This window comes from Cotesia typhae, unplaced genomic scaffold (assembly GCF_013202065.1).
Source record: "Cotesia typhae breed Kobodo isofemale line unplaced genomic scaffold, CoteBio_Ctyphae contig_123, whole genome shotgun sequence".
Taxonomy (NCBI): Eukaryota; Metazoa; Arthropoda; class Insecta; order Hymenoptera; family Braconidae; genus Cotesia; species Cotesia typhae.
Genome location: NW_027423715.1, coordinates 1,193,282 through 1,218,525, shown reverse-complemented (window position 1 = coordinate 1,218,525; position 25,244 = coordinate 1,193,282). Strand labels below are relative to the sequence as shown.

The window sequence follows — 25,244 nt, the reverse complement described above, 5'->3', positions numbered from 1 at the left end:
TACTCAAATGAAAGGTCTTGATGAATGTACCAACAGGATCAGTTTATATCTTTAAAAATGCCAAAATTTTTTATGCAAATTTTTATTTAAAAAAAAAAAAAAATAAAATAAATTTTTTCAAATAATTTGAAAAAGTTTAAAGAATAAAAAAATTGGCAATAAAATAATTAAATTTTCGATTAATGTCCTTAATTTCTTATTATTAAAGCTAACGTCTGGCTACTTTGTTATTATTATAATTATTTCATGGTGATGTCTATTGAAATTAAAGATTAGAAGGTAAGTTAATTCTCTCCAAAGCAACTAACTCTGGCGAATTTGGAATCACGTATGAGGACGGATCGGTAGGCGGTTCGCCGTGGACAAGCAGACGCGAGAGATTTTTCTGATAAACGACCGGCCGTTTCTCATTTCATATACTGAGTTGAGAATTTAAGTCGGTACCGTGAAACAAGAGCGTGGGCGGGGCACCTGAGTCTGCGTTTTGCTGAGACAAGTTTTGCTCCAGAGAAGACTCTGGCTCCTTTTGTTTTAACTTTTAATTTTTTTTTTTTTTTTTTTTTTTTTTAATCAACCTCAATCTAACAAAATGTATTTAGAAACTTTTAAATTTTTACCGAACAATTTTTTTTTTCAACAATAATATAAATTACAAAATAAATTAACAAAATTATAAAATTGTAAGTGAAAAAAAAATTTTTTTTTTTAATAAAAACAATTACCTTATAAGATCCTTCGATTAGAACTTTTACACTAAAAACTAATTAACTTATAAATAAATCTAACTGGTTGATTGAATAAATAATGAACTTAAAATTACATAACAATAATTATTAAATAAAAAATATAAAATAATAATAACCCCTGTATAATTTTCAGTATAGATATTTTTATTTTAATAATGATGAGTGATTTTTTCTTCATAATTATAATTATAATTATAATTGATCTATAATATACATCATAGCGTTTGGTTTATACATAATTACAATGGTTAAATTATCGTCTCGCCATAATTTATTTATCTAGAGTACACATATCATCATAATACATAATACATCAATATTTAATAATAATAATAATAATAATAGTAAAAATAAAAATAATGAGAAAATTATTAAATAATATAATATAAAATTAAATTTGAAAATAAAAAAACCATTAGCCTAACGAACTCTTAACTTAAAACAAAAATAATAATTTCTCCACTTAATATCATAATAAAATTAACCAACATATCATATATACAGTCGAGGAAAGTTGCGTACGACAAAAGCTTATTAACGGCGGCATATTAATTTTCATTTATTATTTATTATTATATATTTTATAAATCTCGTGATAATATTGACAGGCAGTGCGTTGATTTGCAGATAACTATTTAAATACACGCGTTTACTCTAATTTTTTTTTTTTATGTATCATTTATCATTAGGAAGTATTTATTCAATCAATTTTTATTATTTTTAATAATAATAATAATAATGTTATTAATATTAATAATTATCGCGGCAGTGCCCGCTACTGGCCGCCAGTTTTATCCTAAAACAATAAATAATTATTTATATATTTCCCTCGTTCTTAATTTTACTGATAATAATAATAATAATTAATAAATCTACACCAGAGAAGTGGCACCAGTCTAAACATCAATCTCATTAATTGCAATAAACTCCACTCTCTTAAATCTATAGAATTGCCATGTAGCTGCCATTTATTTTATCGAGTATTACTTTACAAAATCGCGGAAAAAATGAGAGCGCGATTGCAATATTTAATTTAGTATTAATTTTAATTAATAATTGATAATTAAATTCACTGATTATGTACATACAGATATACTAAGCAGATTAAATATATTAGCGTTCACTAATGCACGTAATCACAACGATGATAAAATTATTATCTCAATAATTCCCTTTACGGATTTAGTACAATAAATATCTCTCGCTACTTGATCTTAGAATATAATATTAGTTAAATTTTTATTTTTTGTCCTCAAAATTAGTATTCAAAACACTAATATACATTTTTTTTTTTTTTTTTTTTTTTTCACCGAGAGACAAATCAAATTTATTATTAATTATTAATTAATAAATATTAGACAATTAATGATGGTAAATCCGATAATTTATCACAACTATAATTTCATATTTATAGAAAAAAAAAATTATTTTCCCATAAATAAAAATTGTCTCTATCAAGATCATTAAAACCATATTTTTATATTAAAAGTTAGATTAACCCAACAAAAATATTACACAAGCAATAAAATAATTTTTTTTTTAAATTCAAAGTTCTTTTGATGCCTTTAATCTCAGCAAGATCTCTTTAGTGAGAACAAGAAAATCCAGTCCATCCCACAGTGTTTAAGACCATTCATTTATCTCAATGCATTTATAATAATAATAATAATAATAATGATAATAATAATAATAATAATAATAATAATAATAATAATAATAGTAATAGTAGTATAACAAAAAAAATAATAAAATATTATATCATAATAATACAATAAAAAATGGAATTTGCCAAGTTAAATTTCGGAATTACGGGTAAGGCTGTTCGTACCCGCGGCGGGAGATCGCAAGCGGATACACGGCCGTAGGTCACGAATTTCCAGTGGTCGATAAAACAGGGAGGTCCCTGTGCGCCTGAGGGTCCCTGGCGTGAGCGTCGCGAACTGCGCGGGACCCAAAGACGCGATTGCAGCCAGCGATGGTGCATCTGACCTCTTCCATCGGCAATCTTTCCTCGAGGGAGCCGATTGGCGAAGTCGCGGGTGAAGACAGGGACTTTGAAGGACTGCGTTCGTCATTGAGCCGGGAAAGCTGGTTGAGCTGCGAAAGATGCTGCTGGGTGAGTCCATTTAGGCCCGCGAGGTGGCTCGCAAACGAAGAGAGCCCCGGAAAAGGACTCAAATGGGGCGGCATCAAGAGATGCGGCGGCGGGATCCTGGCCGCTAAGTCAACTGCGGAGGGGAGTCCGTAGCCGAGACCATCAGCATAGAGCCTGGCCAGGAAGTCGTTGTGCAGAAGCGGACTCATCTCGGCGTCCATCCTGGGCGACAAGCTCGGCGGGAGGCTGGAAGCGCTGGGCGGACTGGAACTGGTGGAGAGGAGCTTCCGGTGGAGGTTCAGGTTGGCGGAGTGCCGGTCCCTGGAGCGCTTGGATGGGAAGGCGGCGTTGCAGCCGTCGACGCTGCACCTGTGCATCAGCTTGAGGTGGACATTCTGGTAGTGGGTCTTGACCCCGAAGTGGTTCTGGAAGACCTTTCCGCAGGCAGTGCACCTCCGGGGGTTGTCTCTGTCGAGCGGGACCTCCTGGGTGCTGACGAACCCACCGTTCTCGTACCTGGCGTAGGTGATGAGACTATTGTCCACATCTGTGGCCGCCGTTGAGGGCGAGGCGCTGGACGAGCGCGAGCCACGAGAGTAGTTGTCCATGTTGCTGCTGGTGTCCTGATGGAGGGTTGGACTCGAGCTGGAGAGCCGGACTGGGCTGGTGGAGATCCGGCCAGGCAGACTCGAAGTTGATCCTCTGGGCTCTCTGCTTCCCGGTCCGTACGGCCCCATCATGTGACCCTGCGACAAGGACTCGAGTTGACGCAATGCATTCGAGGAGTCGAGGGAGAGGTCGTCGGTGGCGGGAGGAAAGCTCTCCACCGAGCTCGGGGCTCGGGAGATTACTTCGGAACGCTCACCTTCTCTTTTGAGCTCCTCCTTGGAGTCTTCTTCTCGCTCCACCTCCTCCTCCTCTGGCTCTGGATCTCGTTCTGGCTCCTCCTTCACCTGGACGGCCGGCTCCTTCGAGGGCTGCGGCTCCTCCGGAGAGTGAGACCACTTGGGCGACCTGACGCTGCTGGTGTGGGAGCTCAAGTTTCTGGGCTCGTCCTCGTTCTCTTCAGTCTCAATTCTCTCCTGCTTGACCGCTTTTAGGTTGTCGTTTTCAGCGGGGGAGAGCGAAGCTTTTCGCTGTTCGGCCTCCAACCGGGACATTGACATATCCTCGGGCTGGTCTTGGAACACGGCATCGTTGGAAGAGTCGCCGTCTGTCGACGACGAGTGGATCTCTGTTGGCATGGCGCAGCGAGTCGGGTGTTGAGACTTTCGTTTTCTTACGCCGCGGTTGAAGGCGATTGAGTTTGGTTGAGTGTTGGGCTGGTAGTGAGCGTTGTTGTTGTTGTTGTTATTGTTATTGTTGGTATTATTATTATTATAATTATTATTATTATTACTACTGGTATTATTGTTATTATTAGCGCTGTTGTTGTTGTTGTTGTTGAAGGAGACTGAATGATCAGCAGCCCCTGTCGAGTCAGTATCATCAACACTATCAGCATTGCTGACCAAATCTTCCTCCCCTTCAACAGACAACTTGGGTCTCTTCGCCAAATTGAAGGGTTGGGATTCCCTGTCATCTTCGCTCCTGACCATGGTTGCATCCATAGAGTCCATCTCATCTCCTACAATAACAATTCCTTCCTCATCGTCTTCATCTTCCTCCCCTTCAAGGATAATCGAGGGCGTTTGAGAGGACGGAGAAGCTCCACCAGTGGTGCTCGCAGTGCTAGGAGGACCTCTCATGTGAGCACTGGTCGTAATAGTATTAGAAAACGCGGAGAAAGGCCCAGTGGAGGGAATAGTAGTCGCTGCAGTGGTAGTTATCATCCTCTGATGCATAGCATCGTCATACATAGCCTGGCTCTGCGTCGACGACAGCTCCAAGTGCTTAAAGTCCAGAGCGCAAAGAGAAGCAGGAGATCTAAGCTCTGGTGGCGGAGTCAATATCGGAAACGACCCGAAGGGCAGATGGTTCAGCCCGCTGGCAGGGACAGGCAGTCCAATTTGCTGCGGCAGCACCAACGCGTGGGCCATAGAAGATCTTCCATCGTGCGGCGAAATCTTCCGACGCAGATGGGGAGAGTGGAGTTTAGGGTTTGGGTTGGCGCTGTGCCGATTTCTGGATCTTCTGGAACTGAATTTCGTGTTGCAGCCTTTTACAGTGCACTGATGCATCTCCCTGAGATGGACCGCGCTGAAGTGGATCTTCAGGGCTCCCTTGTCGCAGAAAGTCTTCAGACAGACGTTGCATTGGACGCGTTTCTTCCCTGTAGCAGGATTTATGAAGGGCGTTCCCAAATTGGGGGGCAGATTGGAAGTTGTCCCCCATTGACTGCGTTTTCCGGGTGACTGGGACTTTCTTCCAGGAACGCCGTGGGGCCTGGAAAGCGTGGGAGTCGCGTGGAGGGCAATAGAAGGGTTTCTGGAGGCCCTTTTGTCCTGCCTTCCGGAGTCTTTGCGGCTCAAATTGAGTGCGCTGCCGGAGTTTTCGTCATCGTCCTCCGTTTCAGAGCCAACTTCGCTGATGCTCTTCTCGCCTCCACTGAAGGAGAGGTCTCCTGGAGAAGTCAGTCCGGAGTTGAGCTTCCCGATTCCATGGTGGGAAAAGTTTACGGGGAAATTCGGGGGCAGGGCCCCGGAGGATCCGGCGACTGCCAACGGATGGCCGAAGGCTAGAGCGGTCGTGGAAATGGGCGCCACTGGCATTGGGGGCCTCAATTGGGCCGTTGAGTGGTGAGGAGGGCTGTGCAGCCGCAAGGACTTTCGAGCCTGGATAAGTTGGTCCAGCGGCGGTGGCCCCAGGTGCGGAAAACCCGCCAGGCCCAGGCCTCCGAACTCTCGGAGGTCAAACGGCTGCATGTTCTGGAGTCTGTTGAGGGGGGAGGTCAAGTGCGAAGATTCGATGCGTGGCGAGGTGGTGATGCAGCTGTTGGCTGATGAAACTGCTGCTGAGGATGATGAGGCGGACGTGGCTGATGCTGTGAAGTGTTTGGTCTGGGCGGACGGCGACATGGAGAGGTGGGATGATGTGGTGGGGGGAACCTGAAGCGAGGGCCCGAGTCGAGATCCTGGGTGCGGCAGTCGGCAGTGGAGCAAGTGCATCGACGGCGGCAAGTGGGCTAATGGCATAGTCGGCGGAGATGGACGGCGGCTCGGTGACATAGCATCCGTGGAACCCGAACCGGCAGCCACCAGGAGCTGCTGCACCAGTGGACGCGTTTCCGGGAAACGAAGGAACTGCTGCAACACCAGCGGCTCCTCCTCAGCTGAACATATGCTCCATCGGTCCAGCAGTGGGCCGTTCTGCGAGTCCTGAAAGCAGAAAGACGGTTTTTATTAGGGGTGAAACCGAGAAAAATTTCTTAGTTTGATTCGTTAATTTTTTTTTGTGTATAGAAATAAAATAAAATTGAGGAAATGTTTTTTTGGATGATTAAATTTAGATTGAAGGATGATGATTGATGTTAATTGTAAAAATTTGATAATAAATGTCAATGAAAACGATTATTTTACATAAATTTGAAATGAAACTGTAGTTATTGATTGACAAAAGTTATTTATGTAATTTATTTTAATGTTGAGTTTGAAAATAACTGATATGAATTATTTATTATTTATTTATATATGACTAAAAAATTTTATAATTATGTAATAAATAAAATTTTAATTTATTTCTAAGAAAAATTATTAGAATACTTTACTTAATATTCGACCTTTTGAAGTCATCTATAAATCATTAGAAAATTTTATTTTAAATTTTAAAACATGAAACAATGTTAAACAAAAATCTTTATTAAAAATATACTATTTAAAAATAAAATAAAATATTTTTCTCTCTTAAAAATTCTATCAAAAATAAAAAAAAAAAATTCTTATCACGATTCCGAATTCACTTGAGAACTGAAAAATTCCCAACTTACAAAATATTTTCATTGGTAGATCCAGCAAATTTATTTATTTAGAAATAAAATAGGACACTTTGAGTAAACTGAACTCGTCATTCGATTAAAATAATCCTATTTCGAAATTAACAGTTCGGCTGAGTATCTCCGAGGTAGTTTAGCGCTGAATCGGCGAACCATTATATGTTATATCTGTGATATAAATTTAGGGTGACGGTGTATACAAATTTCCGTGAGTTTGCCTTGAATAACGCCGTATATCTATATCTATCATCACGAGCTCCACATGCAGCACACTACAAATACTCACACACTCTTATAGAATAACAGTAACAGTAAAGATTGTTTATTTACTCATGCCGACAAGACGGAGGTAACGCAGGACGCCGCGACGCTTACACGTCTTGTATATTTTCTCGAGGGTAAGAGAAGACCGCCCGGTGTGGCCACTCGTCTTCCTCTTACTCTTTTTCACTCTCCACACATCCACCACCTACCTACATACCATGCAGAACACACATGACACGCTAAAGTAATATTAAATATTAAACATTAAGTATTAAAATTAAAATTAAAATAAAATAGCAAGTATTAACTACTAAATACTAAGCACTAAATGTATATTTAGCGGATAAACGTGTACTGCACGTAGCACGTCCACTACGGGTTCCACGTATGATTATGATACCAGCAGCGCTGGAGATCGAGATGGAGCATTAGACTCTCTCTTCCGTGTGTAACCTATGAACCAGGGCTACGTGGAAATTCGTCACGGTCCGTTAGCGTCCATCATGATCATAGGGAATTAAAGTCACGGAAGCATGTGTTCAACTTCTCTTCTTTTCTCCGCCGATTATAATAATGATAATAAAAATAATAAATAGTTTAAGAGATAAAAATAAAAATGATGTAAATGATAAAAAGCTAGATCGAGATGGCAGGGGTCATCTGAGCATGTTCTACGTTCTATCACTCACGGACACACACGGCAGTTTTACTTCTATACTCGATCTGTTATTATTATGGTTTATATTCATTTTCTCCAGATGGGATATTTAACTGCAGGTATGTGTCTGTGTTTTCTAAACTCCTGCCTGCATCTCGGGAAATTTTAATCCTAAACGTTTAATCAGAGAGCTTTAGATTGTTGCGAGTAATTGATTTCAAGGATTTGGGGTTAAGTCAATCCAAGGATCGTATTTGTGATTATAAGGACGAGGTTTCAGGAAATGGTTAATTTAATAGGATAATTTTTTATTTTAAATAATCGCTGTTATGGTTTGATTCGGATTATTTAGTAAAGAAATGATACTTTGGATCTAGAAGAGAAATCTGAGATTTTTTAGTTTAATAAATTATGAGTTTATAAATATATAAATAGATATAAAGACAAAATATAGAAAAAAAATTTTTTTTCACTTATTTATTAATTAATAATTGAAATTTATCTTTCATATAAAATTAAAAATTATTTCCATTACTGAAAAGACAAAATTTTGACATTTGATATTAGAAAAATTTTCAAACCAAATTGAGAAAAAAAAAAGAGTATTAATTCTACCGAATCTTCAAATAGAGAGTGTTTAAGTAGAGTCGATGGGTTGTATGTCTTTTAAAAAAAAAAAAACAAATAAAAATTTAGTTTGATATGACTAAAAGGTAGCTGTATAGACGTAGAGCGGTAGATGATGAGCTTCAGAGAGGTGAGACTAATGACTAAACGTGTTACGTAAAGTAAGAAGGATCTAGCCTACTCCGGTGATGAGAATGCTAAATAAAAGGCTACCGCGTGCCTCAGCAGAGACTAAGACCGTGAGACCGAATTTTAATCCTCGCACGCGAACCAGAGCACACCTTTTCTCTCACTCCCATATTTTTATTTTAATCTGCTCTTCTTTCCCTCAACTTCTGGTGCTCTATGCTTCATATACTCACACTCTACTCCATAAAGCCTTGTACACTTAATGGATTAAATATTTAACGTATACCATCTTGGCTGGAAAAAGTCCACACACAGCAAAATTGTACGGAACAGTACAGGTATATTACAATTACATTAGGTCTAGTTATTTCCACTCCATATTACTCGCACTCTCGTCACGCGCGATGTGGAATTCGGGTCGCGTGTCGACAGGTTACCGTGAGATCTACACGCCAAAAATTTTATTTTACATTTTTAATAGTAATACCTATGCACATTAATTCGTTATTACAATCATGACTAATTAAAATCACGGCTACTATTAAACTCCATTTTTATTTATCTCCGGATGTGGATTAATTATAAATATCGCGTGTGTAATTGTGCCCCAACGACTATGTATTTTGTTCGTTAATATATTAGTCGACTATTTTCTCATTGTCGGTCCATCTTGTTTTTTTATTGCATTTTATATTTTAAATGTAAGATTGAGTGGCGGCTTACGAGCATATTCCCTCTCCACTGTAGTTTTATATGGACCTCCTACACCTGCGTTGTCACTCGGTACGTGGCGTCACTCAGCGGCCGATGCTTGAACTTATGTTTGTCCTCTACAATTTTCAATTCTTCTTTTAAATTATTTTCATTGAAAATTCTTTACGATTTATTTTATAAAAAAATTGGAATTGTGATTTTATATTTAATGAATTTTTTTTTAATTTTTAGAGATTTTTTTTTTTTTTTTTTTTTCCATATATAGCCATCAGAAAAATTTTTCATGAGTTATAATTATAAAAAAAAAAAATCTTAATTTTATTTAAAATTATCTTGAGCATAATTCGCGTGATTTTGAAAAATAAATGCAATTTTCGGAGAATAATTCTCGCCTTACGTAAATTCCCATATTTAAAATTTTTACAAAGACGAAATATTCATAGCGGAAGTCCTGGAATTGCGTCAATTTGCCTAAATATTAAATAATAAATATTAAATAAAGTGTAATATTTCTTAATCTTCGTAGTTAGCTGGTAAATTTTTTTATATTCGGCCATTAGCATGCATATTTACCATTCGCGGAGACAAAATAAATTGCAGACAAAGAAGACAGTACGGGTAAGGGAAAAATAGAAAATAGGAGGTCGTGCAGTAGCTGCAATCCAATTTAAAAGCGGATACAATCCGCCTTGAGATCTTCACGATTTCTACACACGAATAAGACAGGTCCGCGGAGCGTGAAATCATATGCGCTGTCCAGTCACGGATGGCACCTCCGTTCGATACCCGCTGCCCGTTCTGTGCACCTATACCGCCGCGTAAGTCTCTTAACTCCTCCGCCTCTACATTTGAAATCATACATGTACTCATATGTATAATATAATGTCTCTTTATACTCTTTGATTGTGTGAGTCTCATCGTCTATCGTCTACTCAACTGACATGTCACTGATCCTTATCACTTCTCACTTCTCACTACTCCTACTCATTACACAGTTTTTATTTATTCATTTTTATAAGGATGAGCCTCATGTTTCATTGGTACTAAATTTATTTACGTTTTTTAATATTGTCTTTGCGATAACTAATTAGTATTTTCAAATAAAAAAATTAAAAAGTGATGAAATATTGTTATAATTAATTATAGAGCTTTTAACATTTTTAAAAAAAAATTTCAAAGCTTTTAGAATTTAAAAAGTAAACTTTTTTGTGAAAATTTAATTTTGATTTTATGTCTTGATATGGAGATTGGCCATATCAGGACATAAATGGCCATATCAGACTTGAAATAATTTTTTATTTGGCAATATATGGCCTAATATGTGCATATATAATTTTTTCTATGTTAATTTATGTCCTCATAGGTCACAGTAAAAAATTTTACGTCATTGCGTCAAAAAATTTTGTATTAAAAATTTTTGAGTTAAATATTTAACACTTTTATTTGTAAATTTAACATTTATTTTGTTAAATTAATACAAAAAAGTAATAAATATTTAATATAAAAATTTTTAACACAAAATTTTTTGACACATTGACGCAAAATTTTTTACTGTGGTCCTGATATGAAAATTATCAAAATAATGACATATCAGGCCGTATATTACCACATAAAAAATTATATATGCATCCATCAGGCCATATAGCCTCATATAAAGACATACATGGCCACATCAGAAAATTTTGTTCACAGTAAACTCGTTATTCATTTAACAAAATCATATACAGCAAAAATAAATAAATAAATATGTGTAACATGATGGCGGCACTTGAGTTCGAGTATTACCACAAGTTATAAGTAATATTAACTATAATTTGACAGTCCTAAGGCGATCTTAAATAAGAAGGTTGCGATCTTAAATAAAAATAAGTGAAATATTGTATACATGTGTAGAAATAAAAGGTATGCATATTTTTGAGTATCGACAGTATACTTTCCCATGTTAACATTCCCTGTTCTCAATTTACATATGTTGTATATGTATATATATATATATTTATGGATACCAAATGTCATTTTTTCATCCACAAGCCCGCGGGCGTATTTTTTGCACGATACATACTCGACTCAATTTCGAAGCAATTAACATTTAGTTATCTGAATTAATAAGTTTTTTATAATTATAATTATAATTTATTATAATCAAGCTGGTCTGTTACCTGTTTGATAATTATTATAATTTCTGGATGAAAAAAATTGTCTTTTGTCGGAACGGAAAATTGTCAATCATTATATATTATTTTTATATTTACCGTAATAAGTAATCAGGCATCGATTACTATTTCTGTTCGTGTCGCGAAGGAGTCTAAAGGTTAGCAATTTACTTGTCATTAGCGGCTTTTATGTCGATTTAGAATAATTTAGTACTGGGAAAAAAATTTATTTAATTGAAGAAAAAAATTCTTGTGTCAAGTATCGTTAACTGAAAATTATTTTTTATAATATTTTTTTTCGTTAAAATAAAAAAAAATTTTTTTCAGTGGAAATGTCAAATAATAATAATTATTTTTTTGGTTGACTAAAAAAAATTTACTTGACAGTGACGTTTACCAAACAAGTTTAAATAGCCTGCAGAAAAGATCCTGATTCTCGATTCTGGTCAACTCAGAATTTTTCGATCATGGCTCAACGTTTTTGTTTACATAAAAAATGACATTAATTTATGACAAGTAATTGATAAAAATTGAAACATAAAACCCAGTGATAATAAATTGTCGGAAGACGTTTTTTTTTGTCATAAACTTATCTCATCTCAAGATAAAATTTTGTTAAATTACTGTAAAATATCATTTATATATATTTATATCAGTCACAATTATTAATAATAACTAAATGGCTACCACACAATAAAAAGTAAATTTCCTTGACTTAAAATCGCGGATCACACGATTATTGAGAGACTATCCGGCTATTTTCCAGCGTGTATTCCGTGAGTTAATGCTGTACTGTATTAATACCTATACGAGCAGAGGAGTCATACACGTGAGAACCGGTTTTACATACTTTTAATTTCACGGTAACGTCGCCAGCAATTCAGTTTACATGGATACTCCCCATTTTCTACGCGAGTATCCTCCATTTATATCCTCCGCGTTTCGAGCTTTGTCCCCGATGTAGATTGCAGATAAGAGATAAGACTGAGGACCTAAGGACTCAGATACAGCGCTCCAGTACCAGAATAAAAATAACAATAAAAATGATAAATAATAAATAATAATAAGAGACATTTATAATCGCCGGTCACCTTCAACTCGCTCTTCCGAGTATCCCCGCAAGAAATTTTCACGCACGCAATCAACTTGCTTATATATGTTTATATTTATATTTATATTTACCCGTGGATTATTATTTATATACTTTCTCTAACATATCGAGCTCCATACCAGGATATTTATGAATTTAACATCTAAATGTTTACTTTAATGCAGTTTGTCTATCATCTATCATCAAATCAAGTCTGATTGCTTTGCACGTTTGGATAATTGACACCTAATTTTATTTTTTTAAATTTACTTATAATTTAGACTTAAAAATTTTTCTTTTCAAATTTTATCAAGACAAAAAAAATTATTCATGAAAATTGTGAAAAAAATTTGACAATTTTTAATTTGAACAGAATGTCAAAAATTTTTAAGTTCGAAATAAATTTTCTTCACAATTTTCCAGTAAATTTATAAATTTATTATTCGAATTAAAAAAAAAGTTCTTCGGCAAACTAATTTTCTGTTGATTCAAGAATATATTTACAAAGCAAATTTTTTGTCACAAAAAATATTTTCCCGCTAAAGAAAAATAATTTGAATTTTTTTCGGTACAAAAAATTGTTAAAGTTTCACAAATTTCATTAAAATATTAAATTCACATTTAAATATTTTATAAAATAAAACACTAACTATTATTTCACAAAATTTCTAATCACCATCAATAAATCCGATCACTAATCCGTCGGTAACACTCAGCACTTAAATTTCTTAAATAATTATTAAAAATGAATTATAAATAAAAATAAAAGCACAATCAGTACTCGAATTTGATTACAAAGCCTTATAATAAAAATGGTAATAAATCAGCGACATTTGTGATGTCAATGACGTACTAGATAAATAAATCTGAGGCAACATGTACACGTACTTTATTTTTAGCGTTCACCCATAACGTATAAATATCTACATACGTTATTTTATTTCGGGTACTCTTGAATAACGAGTAACGATCACCGGATGCTGGATATTCATATTTCTATTGTACTCATTTTGTTCTCATAACAATTTACATATTTATTATAATTATGATTTTTAATAATATTAATAATACTTGAGTTTTAAACTGACAACCAACTGACATTTGATATCTCATAAACAAAATAATTGTACGAGTCACAATCGCGACTGACAGTACTCGACTCGTTTTGTGTTTTACGTCTTTTGTCACACGATTGTGGATATCGTCGCACCTGTCATCCTTATTCTTATACACGACACATACAATCACTTTTTAAATCTCAATTTACATTTTCTGTCTACTTGAATTATAACAAAATACAATTGTTAAAGTATAAAATAAACAATTAATACTATACTACTACGACTTCTTTTTTTATCACAATTATCATTATCATTATTATAATTATCTTAATAGAAGTTACAAGTGTCTCTATGTTTGAATCTACGGCTGAGTAAAATGTCGAGTTTAATGTTTACTACATCAGTGTCGCATGAGGTCACTCTAATCTCTGTTGATAAAAACACGTCCGATTATTATAGAATTTTTAATAAAAATACGCGCACGTGTTGATCGAAAATCTTTCATTTATTTTAGTACACTTTTTTGCTTGAGAAAATTGTTTGCTTTGTAATAAAAAGTTGTATTTAATAATTTATAAGTCTGAATTTTGGCAATTATTAAATAGATATTGGGGGAGTTTTAAAAATAAATTTTAAATATTTACACATCAATTGTCACTGGTAAATTATTTAAAAATTTATAAAATTAGTTGTAAACTACTTTATAAATTTACACTTATAATTTTTCACTTTGTTTTAAAGTAAAATTGTACAAGAAAAATTTTGATTAATAATTTATTTAAAAATTTGCACTTTAAATTGTCACTGTTTTATAATAAATATGTTTTAAAAAATTTAAAGGTCAGTCGTAAGAATTTTTATTTTTAAATTATTGACTTTAAAATTTACACTTAAAATCACTGTTTTAAAATAAATTTTTATAAAAATTTAAATATTAATCATGAAATTTCTTGTACATAACTTAAAAGATTCTAAAAACTAAAAATTGACTCCAAAATTCTCACTTATAAATGTCACTTTTGCTTAAAATAAATGTCAATTGTATTTAAAAAAAAAAAAATGCACAAATTTTTAAATTTTACAAAAACAATTTTCATTTTTAATTACGAAAAAAAAAAAAAAATTATTACTTTCACTGTAGAGTATTTTGTAAATGGAGTGAGTGAGTGAGTGTAAGTGTGAATGCGACGATGAGGATTAGGACGAAGATTCCTACTAGATAAAGAGATAAATATAAAAATATATAAAAGGTCCACCGACTTACCTGCAGTATGTATCCTCGGGAGTAATCCTCGTGTGTCCAGCCGAAAGCGGCTAGCAGTCGTGTCACTTTCGCGTTGGGCAACTGGTTAAACAACAGATCGAGTAAAATCTTAAGTCGAATGGGTAGCGCGCGTGAGCCGTAAAGGACGAGGGATGCGACGTCAAACACGGCCGTCGGCTCGACAGTCTCTGAAGCCGGTGGACTCTCCTCCTTCTCCGCGACCTCAAGAGTGTCCCCACCATCGTGGCCACCACCACCCGGGCAGTCACCGTCACCGTTTCCACCTCCACCGGAGTCAACCTCTACCCTCCCTCTGGCGCTTTTGTCCTCCCTTCCAGGACATCGTGGGCTGGTGGCGACATCCCCTCCACTTTCCGCGGCGCGGGCTGAGGTTACGTCTCGAGGACTTGTCGGCGGCCGCTGGAGGCTTGACAGTCGCGCGAGCGCTGCAACATGATCAAATATTTTCATTTTATTCATTTTATTTATTTATTTACAGTTGGATCTTCAATTATTTATTATATTATTGAGACATGAAGTAATTATTGATTGATTAATAATTGGGATTTGGGTGGTGGAAAAAGGTCAATAATTCATGACAGGAATTATTATTGATACGCTTATGAACAATTTTATGCTGCACAAAAGGATTTTTTTTTTAATTTTTATAGAATTAAGAATTTTTTTGCTTGATTGAAGACGATTTAATTAATTGAAATGATTTTTTTTTTGTAGGAAAAAAAAATTAATTCAATTTTAAAGAGAAAATTTTGAATAAAAAAAATTGTTTTGAAGAATTTTACTTGTTTTGAATTAAGAAAATAAAATTTTTAAACTGAGAAATTTTTCTATTTAATTCAAAACAATAAAATTCTTTAAAATGATTTTCTTGATTAAAATAATTAATTTAATCATAATATTAAAATAATTAAAAATTTTTTTTCTCTAATTCAAAACCAAAAAATTAATTAAAATAATTTTTTAGCTTCAAAAATTTTGTCGCTTGATTCAAATCCAAGAAAATTTCTTAAATAATAAATTAATTTAAAATTTCTTATCCTTATCCAAATAAATTAGATAGTTATTTTTTTTTTTTTAAACTGTTCTGTTTACAAAATTTGTTAAAATATGATACTTTAAATTTATAAAAGAATAAATCTATCATTGACAGTGAAGAAATCGCAATCAAGTTCGCATATAAATAAAAACATAAAGACAGCCGTTGTCTCTCTCTTGTATCTTCGTCATGCAGTGAAGTGTGTAGTGAATAGTATAGAATGTTGCAAGTCTGACTACTACGAGCGCTTCTACTAGGTATTACTACTTACTACTACTACTGGACTCGCGGATCCCCACCCAGCCGCCCCCGCGTGGGGATCGCCCCACTATCGAGTCACCTGCTACACTTTGCACCCATCTAACGTTCATACACCTAACCGGACAAATCATATTATAAATATTACTTATTTCATACTTCAAATTGTATATCATATCAAGGGAGGTTTTGTTTGTCTAGTATCAACTTTCGCAGTATAATTACTTTCATATCTTGCTTTGAATAGTTGGTAATTATTTTTACAACTGTACTAGGATATTATTAAGGCAACGAGGGGAAATTTTTTCAGGAAAAACGATAATAAAATTTATTTTTTATTGAAAATTAAGAATTAAAATTTAATTAGAAAAATTTTTACAGTGCAGAGTATAATCCTTGTGGTGAAACTTTGTTAAATTGTATTTGATTTACTTCTAATACAATGTGTGTGCACGTAACCTATTGCCTCTGGCGGATTTTTTTACAACTATCTCTGATATAGACCCTTTAGATACATACATAAAAAATTCTCTATTTATAATATGTAATGTTTTGCAATTTTATAATCAATAAATTTGATAGAAATTTTTGTGAAGTTTTAAAAAAAAAATACCAAATTAAGAATTTTTTTTTTTTTTTTAATTTTTTTATTAAAATATTTTTTACGTATAGAGTAAAATTTTTCCTATTTACAAACGAAAAAAAATACTACATACAAAAAAAATAAATTGAAATTTTTATAATATTTTTTTAGAACAAAAAATAGTCATATTTCTCTTGATTTTAATATCATAATATAAAGTATAACTATCTACGATTTTTCATATCATTATTATATGTAATATATATATATATATATATATATATATATATATATATATATATATATATATGTCATATTATTTTATATAAACACATTTTAAGATAACCAAAGAAAAACTTGTTTACCAAAAAAATCTTCAAAAATTTTTTTTTCAAATATTCGTCTCCACATTATTGCTCATTACTGTTCCTATATATGTGATACCCTTTTTAATGCTCACATATGTCCATAAAACAATTTTTTTCTCGCCTAATACTTTGTTCTTGATTTAATAAACGGCATTTAAACGACCTTGACTAACGATCGCCGATAAACCAAAATGATAATAAAGAAAGCGCTTTCCCGTGATGATGGTCACGCTTTTCGCTCGGAACAAGATCGTATCGTCCTACCATGCCCATATTATATTAATTCCGTTCCATTCCGCTCCGCGAAACTCGCTCGTTCCTTATTAGTATTTATTTATTATTTCACTAATAATCTCGTCCATACATACAAGCATACCTACATTTAATTCTACAATATTCCATATCCATATCCACGGTAGCGGACTAGTTGCGGCTCGCACATCACATGCTACAGATAATCTTCCTTTTATGTTTTATTTATCCGTGTCTTGTGTCTTGCGTTAATGTTAATATTTGAGAAAGTTTCAGAGATATATCCATCAGGATCGTGAGTCGCGATCCGCGATATTCGGAGTAGCAACGCAGAAAACGAGTTTACTTCTCTTATCTTTTTTTTTTTTTTTTTTCTCTTTCTTTTGCTCGTCATTAATGGCAGAGTGTTGTTCGATCGATACTACACGACCGTACTTGTGTTACATATATTTATATATACAGTATAATATATATATATATATATATATATATATATATATATATATATATATAGTGTAGACACTAATACAATACAATACAGTTCCAATACTAATTCAAGAGCCGGCGTGTCTAACACGAGCGAGATCGTCTCTAGTGGCTGTTCTTATTGTCATAATGTATACGATCCTCGACGGGAGATCTTCCCAAATATCATTATATATAGATATATATTTATACCTGTACAGCGATGTTAATGTATATTTATCTCTGTTGTATTTGGGACTGTCCAGCTCGGCCTCTCACCTCTCTCGACGCTTTGTCTCCCTTTCACTCCTCCTTCAGTCCACCAATATTCGGTGTACGAGTATCCTTTGTATTTCGTATTTTATATTATCTTTTGTATTGTATTCTTCGTTTTCATTACCGAGTGTCTGCTGAAGACGCAATAACTCGAATAATCGTATCGAGTGAATAGAAATCATGCAGTCATCCCGATTGGGCGCCACTTGTCATTAATGACTTGAACATTTTTCGATTTAATTAAAGACCGATGACCATCCTTCCTTCTCAGTCTCGCTGAGAAAAAATAATCTTTTTTTATATTATTTTTTGTTTTGTTCTATTGTCATTGTTTTATATTTGTGTAAGTTTTGTGAATTGAATTATTTTTTTCGTTGGATTAATTATGCTGAAAAGTTACAAATGAACGGATGAAATTTCGTAAAATTATAAATACAAATTTTTTTTTGGACTAATTTAATTTTTTCGGTCACTTTTTTTGAGAGAAAAAAAGAATAAAATTTTGATACTTCAAAAAAATTTCTTCAAATAATTAAAAAAAAAGAAATTTCAATTTTTTTAATTGTAAAATTAATATTTTCGGAAAAAGTATTTTTTTTTAATTATTCAATTTTTTATGAAGTTGAAAAAAAATATCTGACTTGAAAAAAAATTTTTTAATACTATTTTTTTGTTATGGTAAAGTTTTAATGTTTTTTCTTTTAATTATTTTCCTATCACTACACCATACTGGTACAAAAAAAAATTAAAACATACCTCGGAGACAAAAGCGTGTTTTGTACGGATTAACAGCTCCGGATTAAAAAATCGTGTTTCTCCGCAGCGTAATAAACAAACAGGATTATAACTGGTGGTTGTTCACCCTCTGTCATTTAGCGGATTGCCCTCTGCTAGCAGCTCGGGTGTAGTATTTCCTCGGTTATTTTATTCGGAGAATATTTTTTATTTATTTTCCACCCGTTCCGTGCTGATCGTGTATGTTTTCAATGAATTCCTGTTTACCAGATACATCGAGTTAGCCGTCATGCACTGCTGCCATTTTCCGGGTAAAAACAAACCCACTTTTTTTAGTTGTTTTTCGTGTGTGCTTTAAATTTAAAGAATTACGGTCGCGCAGATGACGCTCTAGGGAAGCTGTGTATCGGATTTGCAGCCCTTGCCACGTCAATATTTCGATGAATTCTGTTATTTTCAATGGAAGTTTGCTCAACGATAAATAATATTTTCATCCCGTTTTACATACATATTTTCACGAACTTGTGGTTCGCGTTACACGTCAGCCAATTAATTAACCCGTTATTGATAAATGCTTCTTTTTTCTATCGAAAAATTCATAGCATTTTTGTTGAAAAATATTCTCGCTAATTGACAGACTGGACTAAAAATTGTGTGGGGAGAATGGGAATTTTTTTAGTGTAGAATGGCAATTATTATTATGTTACATGATAACAAGAATTTTTTAGCGATGAGAGATATTTGACAGAATAATTTTCACAACTTTTAGAACTGATTTAGACTGTAAAAAAATTCCAATCATTTTTACAATTTTATAATTTTTATTATTATAATTATATTATATATATATATATATATATATATATATATATATATATATATATATATATATATATATATATATATATATATATATATATATATATATTATAATTATATTATTATAATTTTTTTAAAGCATTATAAATTTTTTTTTCACTACAGTGAAGTGAAATTCACTCAATAAAATTTCTTCTTGCCAAAAAACCAACTTAGCTCTTGCCAAAAATTTTCTTATTTTAAATATACCGTTTTTTTTTCTATATAAAATTAAAAATTTCTTTTCCTTCATTTATTCTTATTGAAAAATAAAAAATAAAAGACCGAGTATAAACAAGCCTTTAGGTTTGTGACGCTCCGATGGCATTGTAACAGCTCACAAAAGGTAAACTAGAAACTAATGAAAGTTTTGAATATCCAAAAACTGAAGAGGGATATATATCGCTAGCAAACGCCAGCTATCTGTCACCATAGCTTATACAGCGAGAAGAAAAGCGCATTTGTCCTTTTTGTCCGGTTATTGTTAATGTCAGCTCATAATGAAAAATATATAATGTAAAATAGTACCTCTGGGACTATCCGATTTCAACGCAGGCGCCACTTATCTTTTGTCCTTAATGTCCCATTGTGTAAGAGAGGAGCATAGAGTAGACTATTGAAATAGAAAAAAAGCAACAGACCTACGACCCTTGTCAACCCAGTCACGGTCCTCCCGCGATTTTGCGCGCAATTCCATCGAAGAACAATGTTCTGCACCTGCCACGCGTATTTTCTTATTCCGGAAAAATACCAGTGTGAAATAAAATAATAGCCAAAGTTTAGATGAATACAATCGGAATATCTTTTCGATACTCATCCTCAAATTTACTTGTTTTTTTCACGATCACAATTTAAAGATGCCGCTAATTATAAAAGTATCATTTATAAAAAACAGACCCGAGAGCTTTTCGTCACGGGGTATGGACCTTTCTCACTTGAATATGAACAGTCAAGGAGAGTCCCACCCTTGAATTTATTTCATTATTATCCCATTTTTTGAAATCACACAAGAATAAAAAAAAAGATTTGTTTTTTTGTCAGCTACTTTCGATGGTGCGTGTCGTTATTTTCGGCCATTTATCACCGTGAGGTAGAGACACGCAATTAAATTAAAACAAATTGACTGAAAATAAAATTACGGTGATTAGCGATAATTTTCAATAATATTATTTTTATAAATAAATCTTGAATTTATAATTAAAATTAAATATTTATTCTAATTAGGATTGGATCTTTTTTTTTTTTTTTTAAAGTAATTTAGACTTCAATTAAAATGAAATAAATTGACATTTGAATAATTTGCGTAATTAGAAGTACAGATTTAGAGCATGTGATAGTAATAATTAATAAAAAACTCTCAAAGTCAAATTAATAAAAAATTTGATAGAAAAAAAAATTTTTTATAATTCTTCTGGAAAATATATATATATATATATATATATATATATATATATATATATATATATATATATATATATATATATATATATATATACTTGGATATTTTAAAGAATTGTTTTTGTGTGATAATTCTTGTGATTCTTAAGTTAAAATTTATCTTAAAATGAGGGTGTAATTCTGTGATTGTAATTATTGGGAGTGATTTAGAGACTAACTTTACTAACTTGACTAAATGGTAAATAATAACTAAATGGATAAAGCGAATATTGAGGAACAAAGACATTACGGGATGTAACTGCTATCGAGCCTGGTAAGTAACACCGAGAGTTTGCACAGCACAGCAAACAGGGTGCTGAGGGCGGACGGAAAGAGGTAGAGAAGAAAGGGAGAAGGGAGGAAGGGCGAGAGTAAATGGTATGTAAACTGTGTCGGTGTACTTGGTATGTACCCCTGTGACCCTCGGTACTCTGTACTCCGACTGCTCGGCAAACTCCATTAAAACATTAGGCACGTCCCAATGCCCTCGGAAAATCAGATTCGGGCGCCCGGTTCCGCCAAACTAAACTATGATAACAGCCATAATAACACGCGGAATTGTATAAGTAGATTCTTGTACTTTGGGTCTAATTCCACCACGATGGTTGGCTTGTGCGTATTGATTTTGATGGTTAGTAGATTAAATATTGTGGAGTGGGTTATTCAGATAAATTTATTATATTTATATTCATTTTTTTAATTCTTTTCAAAGAATGTTTTTGTTTTTTACACCAAAATAATTTATAGATATTTTTTTTTCAAAATTTTTTTTGTTTGCTTTAAATTTATATAAATATGGTCAAAAAAAAAAATTAAGAACAACTGGTGGGTTATTTTTTTTTTTAAATATCTAAAAGTTACCTTTTTTTAGCAATAAAAGTGATTAAAATTTAGACTAAAAAATTTTTTTCATAAAATTTGAATTTAAAAGTTTAAAAACTATTCGTTTGACTTATTTATTTTCCTACGATAATATATTTAATAAAAATTGAAGGTCCTCTGACACTCTAAAGTTTGATCGGTGAAACAGAGTCCATTGTAAATTGTAACCGAATGTCAAACGTAATATTTAATATTTATTTATTTATTTAAACGATTAGAAAATCCAGCGATTAGGCGACAGTAAAGTTTCGTCAGATCTCCGGTAAAATATTTAAGATAAACATTAATCTTTTTTCCGTCGTAAAATTAGTCACGTATAAAAAAGCGACAGCGATTACGTAGGAATCTTAAATATTTAAAGCCAGGTATAAATGAAGATAAACACACGTGTGTAAAAAACAAAATATTACGTGTGTGAGAGAGCTGGAGAAGGGTGAGAAAGAGTCCGAGATGACACGACTGTATTATGTCGCGTGACGTTTTGGGTCTGGTTCTTTGATCTTTGATCATCGCCGCGGTTTCGTTACGTGGGACATTCTCCATTCTCGACACGATTAAAAAATCTGTGTATGTTGAATAAAATTTGTGTATATGCTCAAAACTACCGAGAACCAGATGGAGTATGACATTTTCACAACGGGACACAATTAAGAAAAAAATTAATAATATTAACGTCTTGCCTTTTTAAAATTGTAGTGTATTATTATCATCATTATTTTGGGCAAAATATTGAAATTACGAAAAAATTATATGAGACTTTTTTTGTAGGAAATTAAATTTTTTTTAAAAAAAGTCTTTGTTAATTTTTTTTCACCTGATTTTTCAGACAAAATATTAATTTAAAAATAAAAAAATTTTTGAGTAAAAAAATAAATTAAAAAAATCTTATATTGTATGAAAAAAAATTTTTTTGAACCATATTTGAGATTTAAAAATTGTTATTAAAAACTCGAGCATTAAAACTGCTAATTATTTAATAAATGAACTTTAAAAAAAAAATAAATAAATAAAAGTAAACCCTTAGCGTAGTTTTTTCTACTTAAATAATAATATAATTATGTATTTACATTATAAAAACTAGCTCGAGTTAATCCGAACAATAGTTGTTTATCCACCTGCCGAAAGCACTGACTTCATGTAAATAAAATAGAGCTGGTGGTCTTAACATCCAAAATCCACCATCCACAATAATAATTTCTTTATACTCTCAAGCTCAAGCCTATTTACTCGTTAATGTATTTATTTTCAACAAAAAAAATAAATATATATCATCATTATCATCGTGAACTAACCCGGAACCAGGAACCAGTAGACCAACAGACTGGACACTAAGCCCAAGTCGAGATTTCCGAAAGCCGAAAGCGGCTCTCTTCTTTAAAGATTTGCGAAATCTCTTACTGAACCGTATGGTCTAGTCTGGTGGACTCGAAAACAACCAGTCATCCATTAACGTTCAATTTCCCCTGTACTGTTTCTTCACTGTGTCGCCATAGCCGTACGCAGGTTAAAATTTTTCTCAGAGAATATTTAAGTGCCCGGAAAAGTTACCGATTCATCATCTGATCAGAGCCGCTTCTTTACTGGGGTCTCATTGTTCTTTAATTCTAGTCTAAAGACTAAAAGACACAGACTATCTACAGAAATAATATTTACGGACAATTTGAGGGGACACGATCCAAGAATAAAAATAAATCGGGTTGACGGTAACGAGAAGAAGTTAAATTTTTATTTTTATTATTATTTTTTTTTATTAAACTGAAATAATAATAATAAAATTTTTTGTTTAAAAAATTTTTTAAAATAATTTAACTCGCTACAAAAAAGATTTCATGTTTTAAATATTATTTTTAGCAATAATACAAATTTAAAATCGTCAAATATTATTATTATTTTTACTCTAAAAATAAAATTAAATTTTATGACCAGATAATATTGCGATACAAAATTTCTATCTTTCGATAAAAAAAATCCGATGAGGATCGACATTATATATTATTCATCGAGCATGTCCGACGACAGGCAAACAATAGAACGCCGTGGGCCTTTACTGTTTTCCAAATTTCATATACCAGCAGGCTCTTCCTCGGCATGCAGCGGGGGGTTGAAGCAGCCGGCCCTCAAAGACCCACCGACACGCCAAAACAAGAAAAAAAACCAATAAGATGTATTCTATTATATATATACATATATATATACATATATATATATATATATATATATATATATATATATATATATATATACTCGTCCAAATGATTCGACAATGATCGACTAAAAAAGGAAGATAACTTTTCCGCTTATTCAAAAAACAAATATTAAACAATATAATTTTTGGAGTTATCAATTTTAATTATCGGTTTGAGATTATTCCCACGGCTTTTTTCAGCCACGATTGCTCGGGATCACGCGATCGCCAATTGACGCAACGAGTTTATCTAAACAAAGGAACTTATGGTAAGAGTGAAGATACTAGAAGTTTAAATTCCAGTTCAAGTTTCAAGTATTATTGCTATTACTGACGTAACAATCATTATTATTTGGCTATTAATCCGTCAATTAGTTTTAATTCAATCAATTAGTTGGGAGATAAAATTATTAAGTAAAATTAGAACTTTTAATAGTTAGAAGATCTGATGCTGATATACATTAACTCATGTGACGTTTTAATGCGAAACACTTGTAAGTTTTACTCAGAAATGACGTCATATCATTCTTGGATAAAAGTATACGTATAATCACCCTCTACTTCCGACAATTATAAGTAACTGATATTAATAGAAATTTTTATTTTATTGTTTTGAGAAAATTATTAGACTTTTATTAATTTATAATCTATATTTTTAAGAGAATAAGAAAAATTTTTATTATATCTAATAACTCAATTTTTTTATTTTAAAAAATTAATATTCTAAAAATTTTTTATATAAATTTTCGGAAAATATACGAACCCATTTGAAGCCTATAAGTTTTCGCGACTTGTAAGACCTTTCAACACTCATACATATTATCAGATATCTCAAGTATACGTGTTACAACATTTAAGTTACAACTATTATCAGCAGACAATACTCATGGCATGGATGTTGAGGATAAAGATCAAAGTGCATGCGTGCTACACGCGCGTTTGTTACATTCACTGTACACGCGTACTCACTCCATAGAATATATATTTATTTACTTATTTATTTATTTATATTTATATATAACAGATATAACTGTATACAATGCTCGCCTACTCCTATCGTCAACGGATTTAATTAACGCGATTTATGACATTCGACGTCTCGAAACCCACGCGAGTGTATAACTCTTTGTCACTTTGTACCGGCAAAAAAAATTGT

At 32.8% G+C, this 25,244-nt stretch overlaps 1 protein-coding gene across 1 annotated transcript in view; it reads right to left on the bottom strand.

Moving 5' to 3' along the window:
- Positions 1–895: 895 nt before the first annotated feature.
- The window catches only part of LOC141533987 (uncharacterized), a 137,716-nt gene continuing 113,367 nt past the window's right edge, over positions 896–25,244 (bottom strand). Inside the window, exons 4-5 of the mRNA XM_074253111.1 lie at positions 14,733–15,178; positions 896–6,158 (exon numbers count right to left, since the gene is read on the bottom strand). Coding sequence (XP_074109212.1) covers positions 2,613–6,158; positions 14,733–15,178 — 3,992 coding nt within the window. The 3' untranslated portion in view covers positions 896–2,612. The remainder of the gene's footprint in view (positions 6,159–14,732; positions 15,179–25,244) is intronic.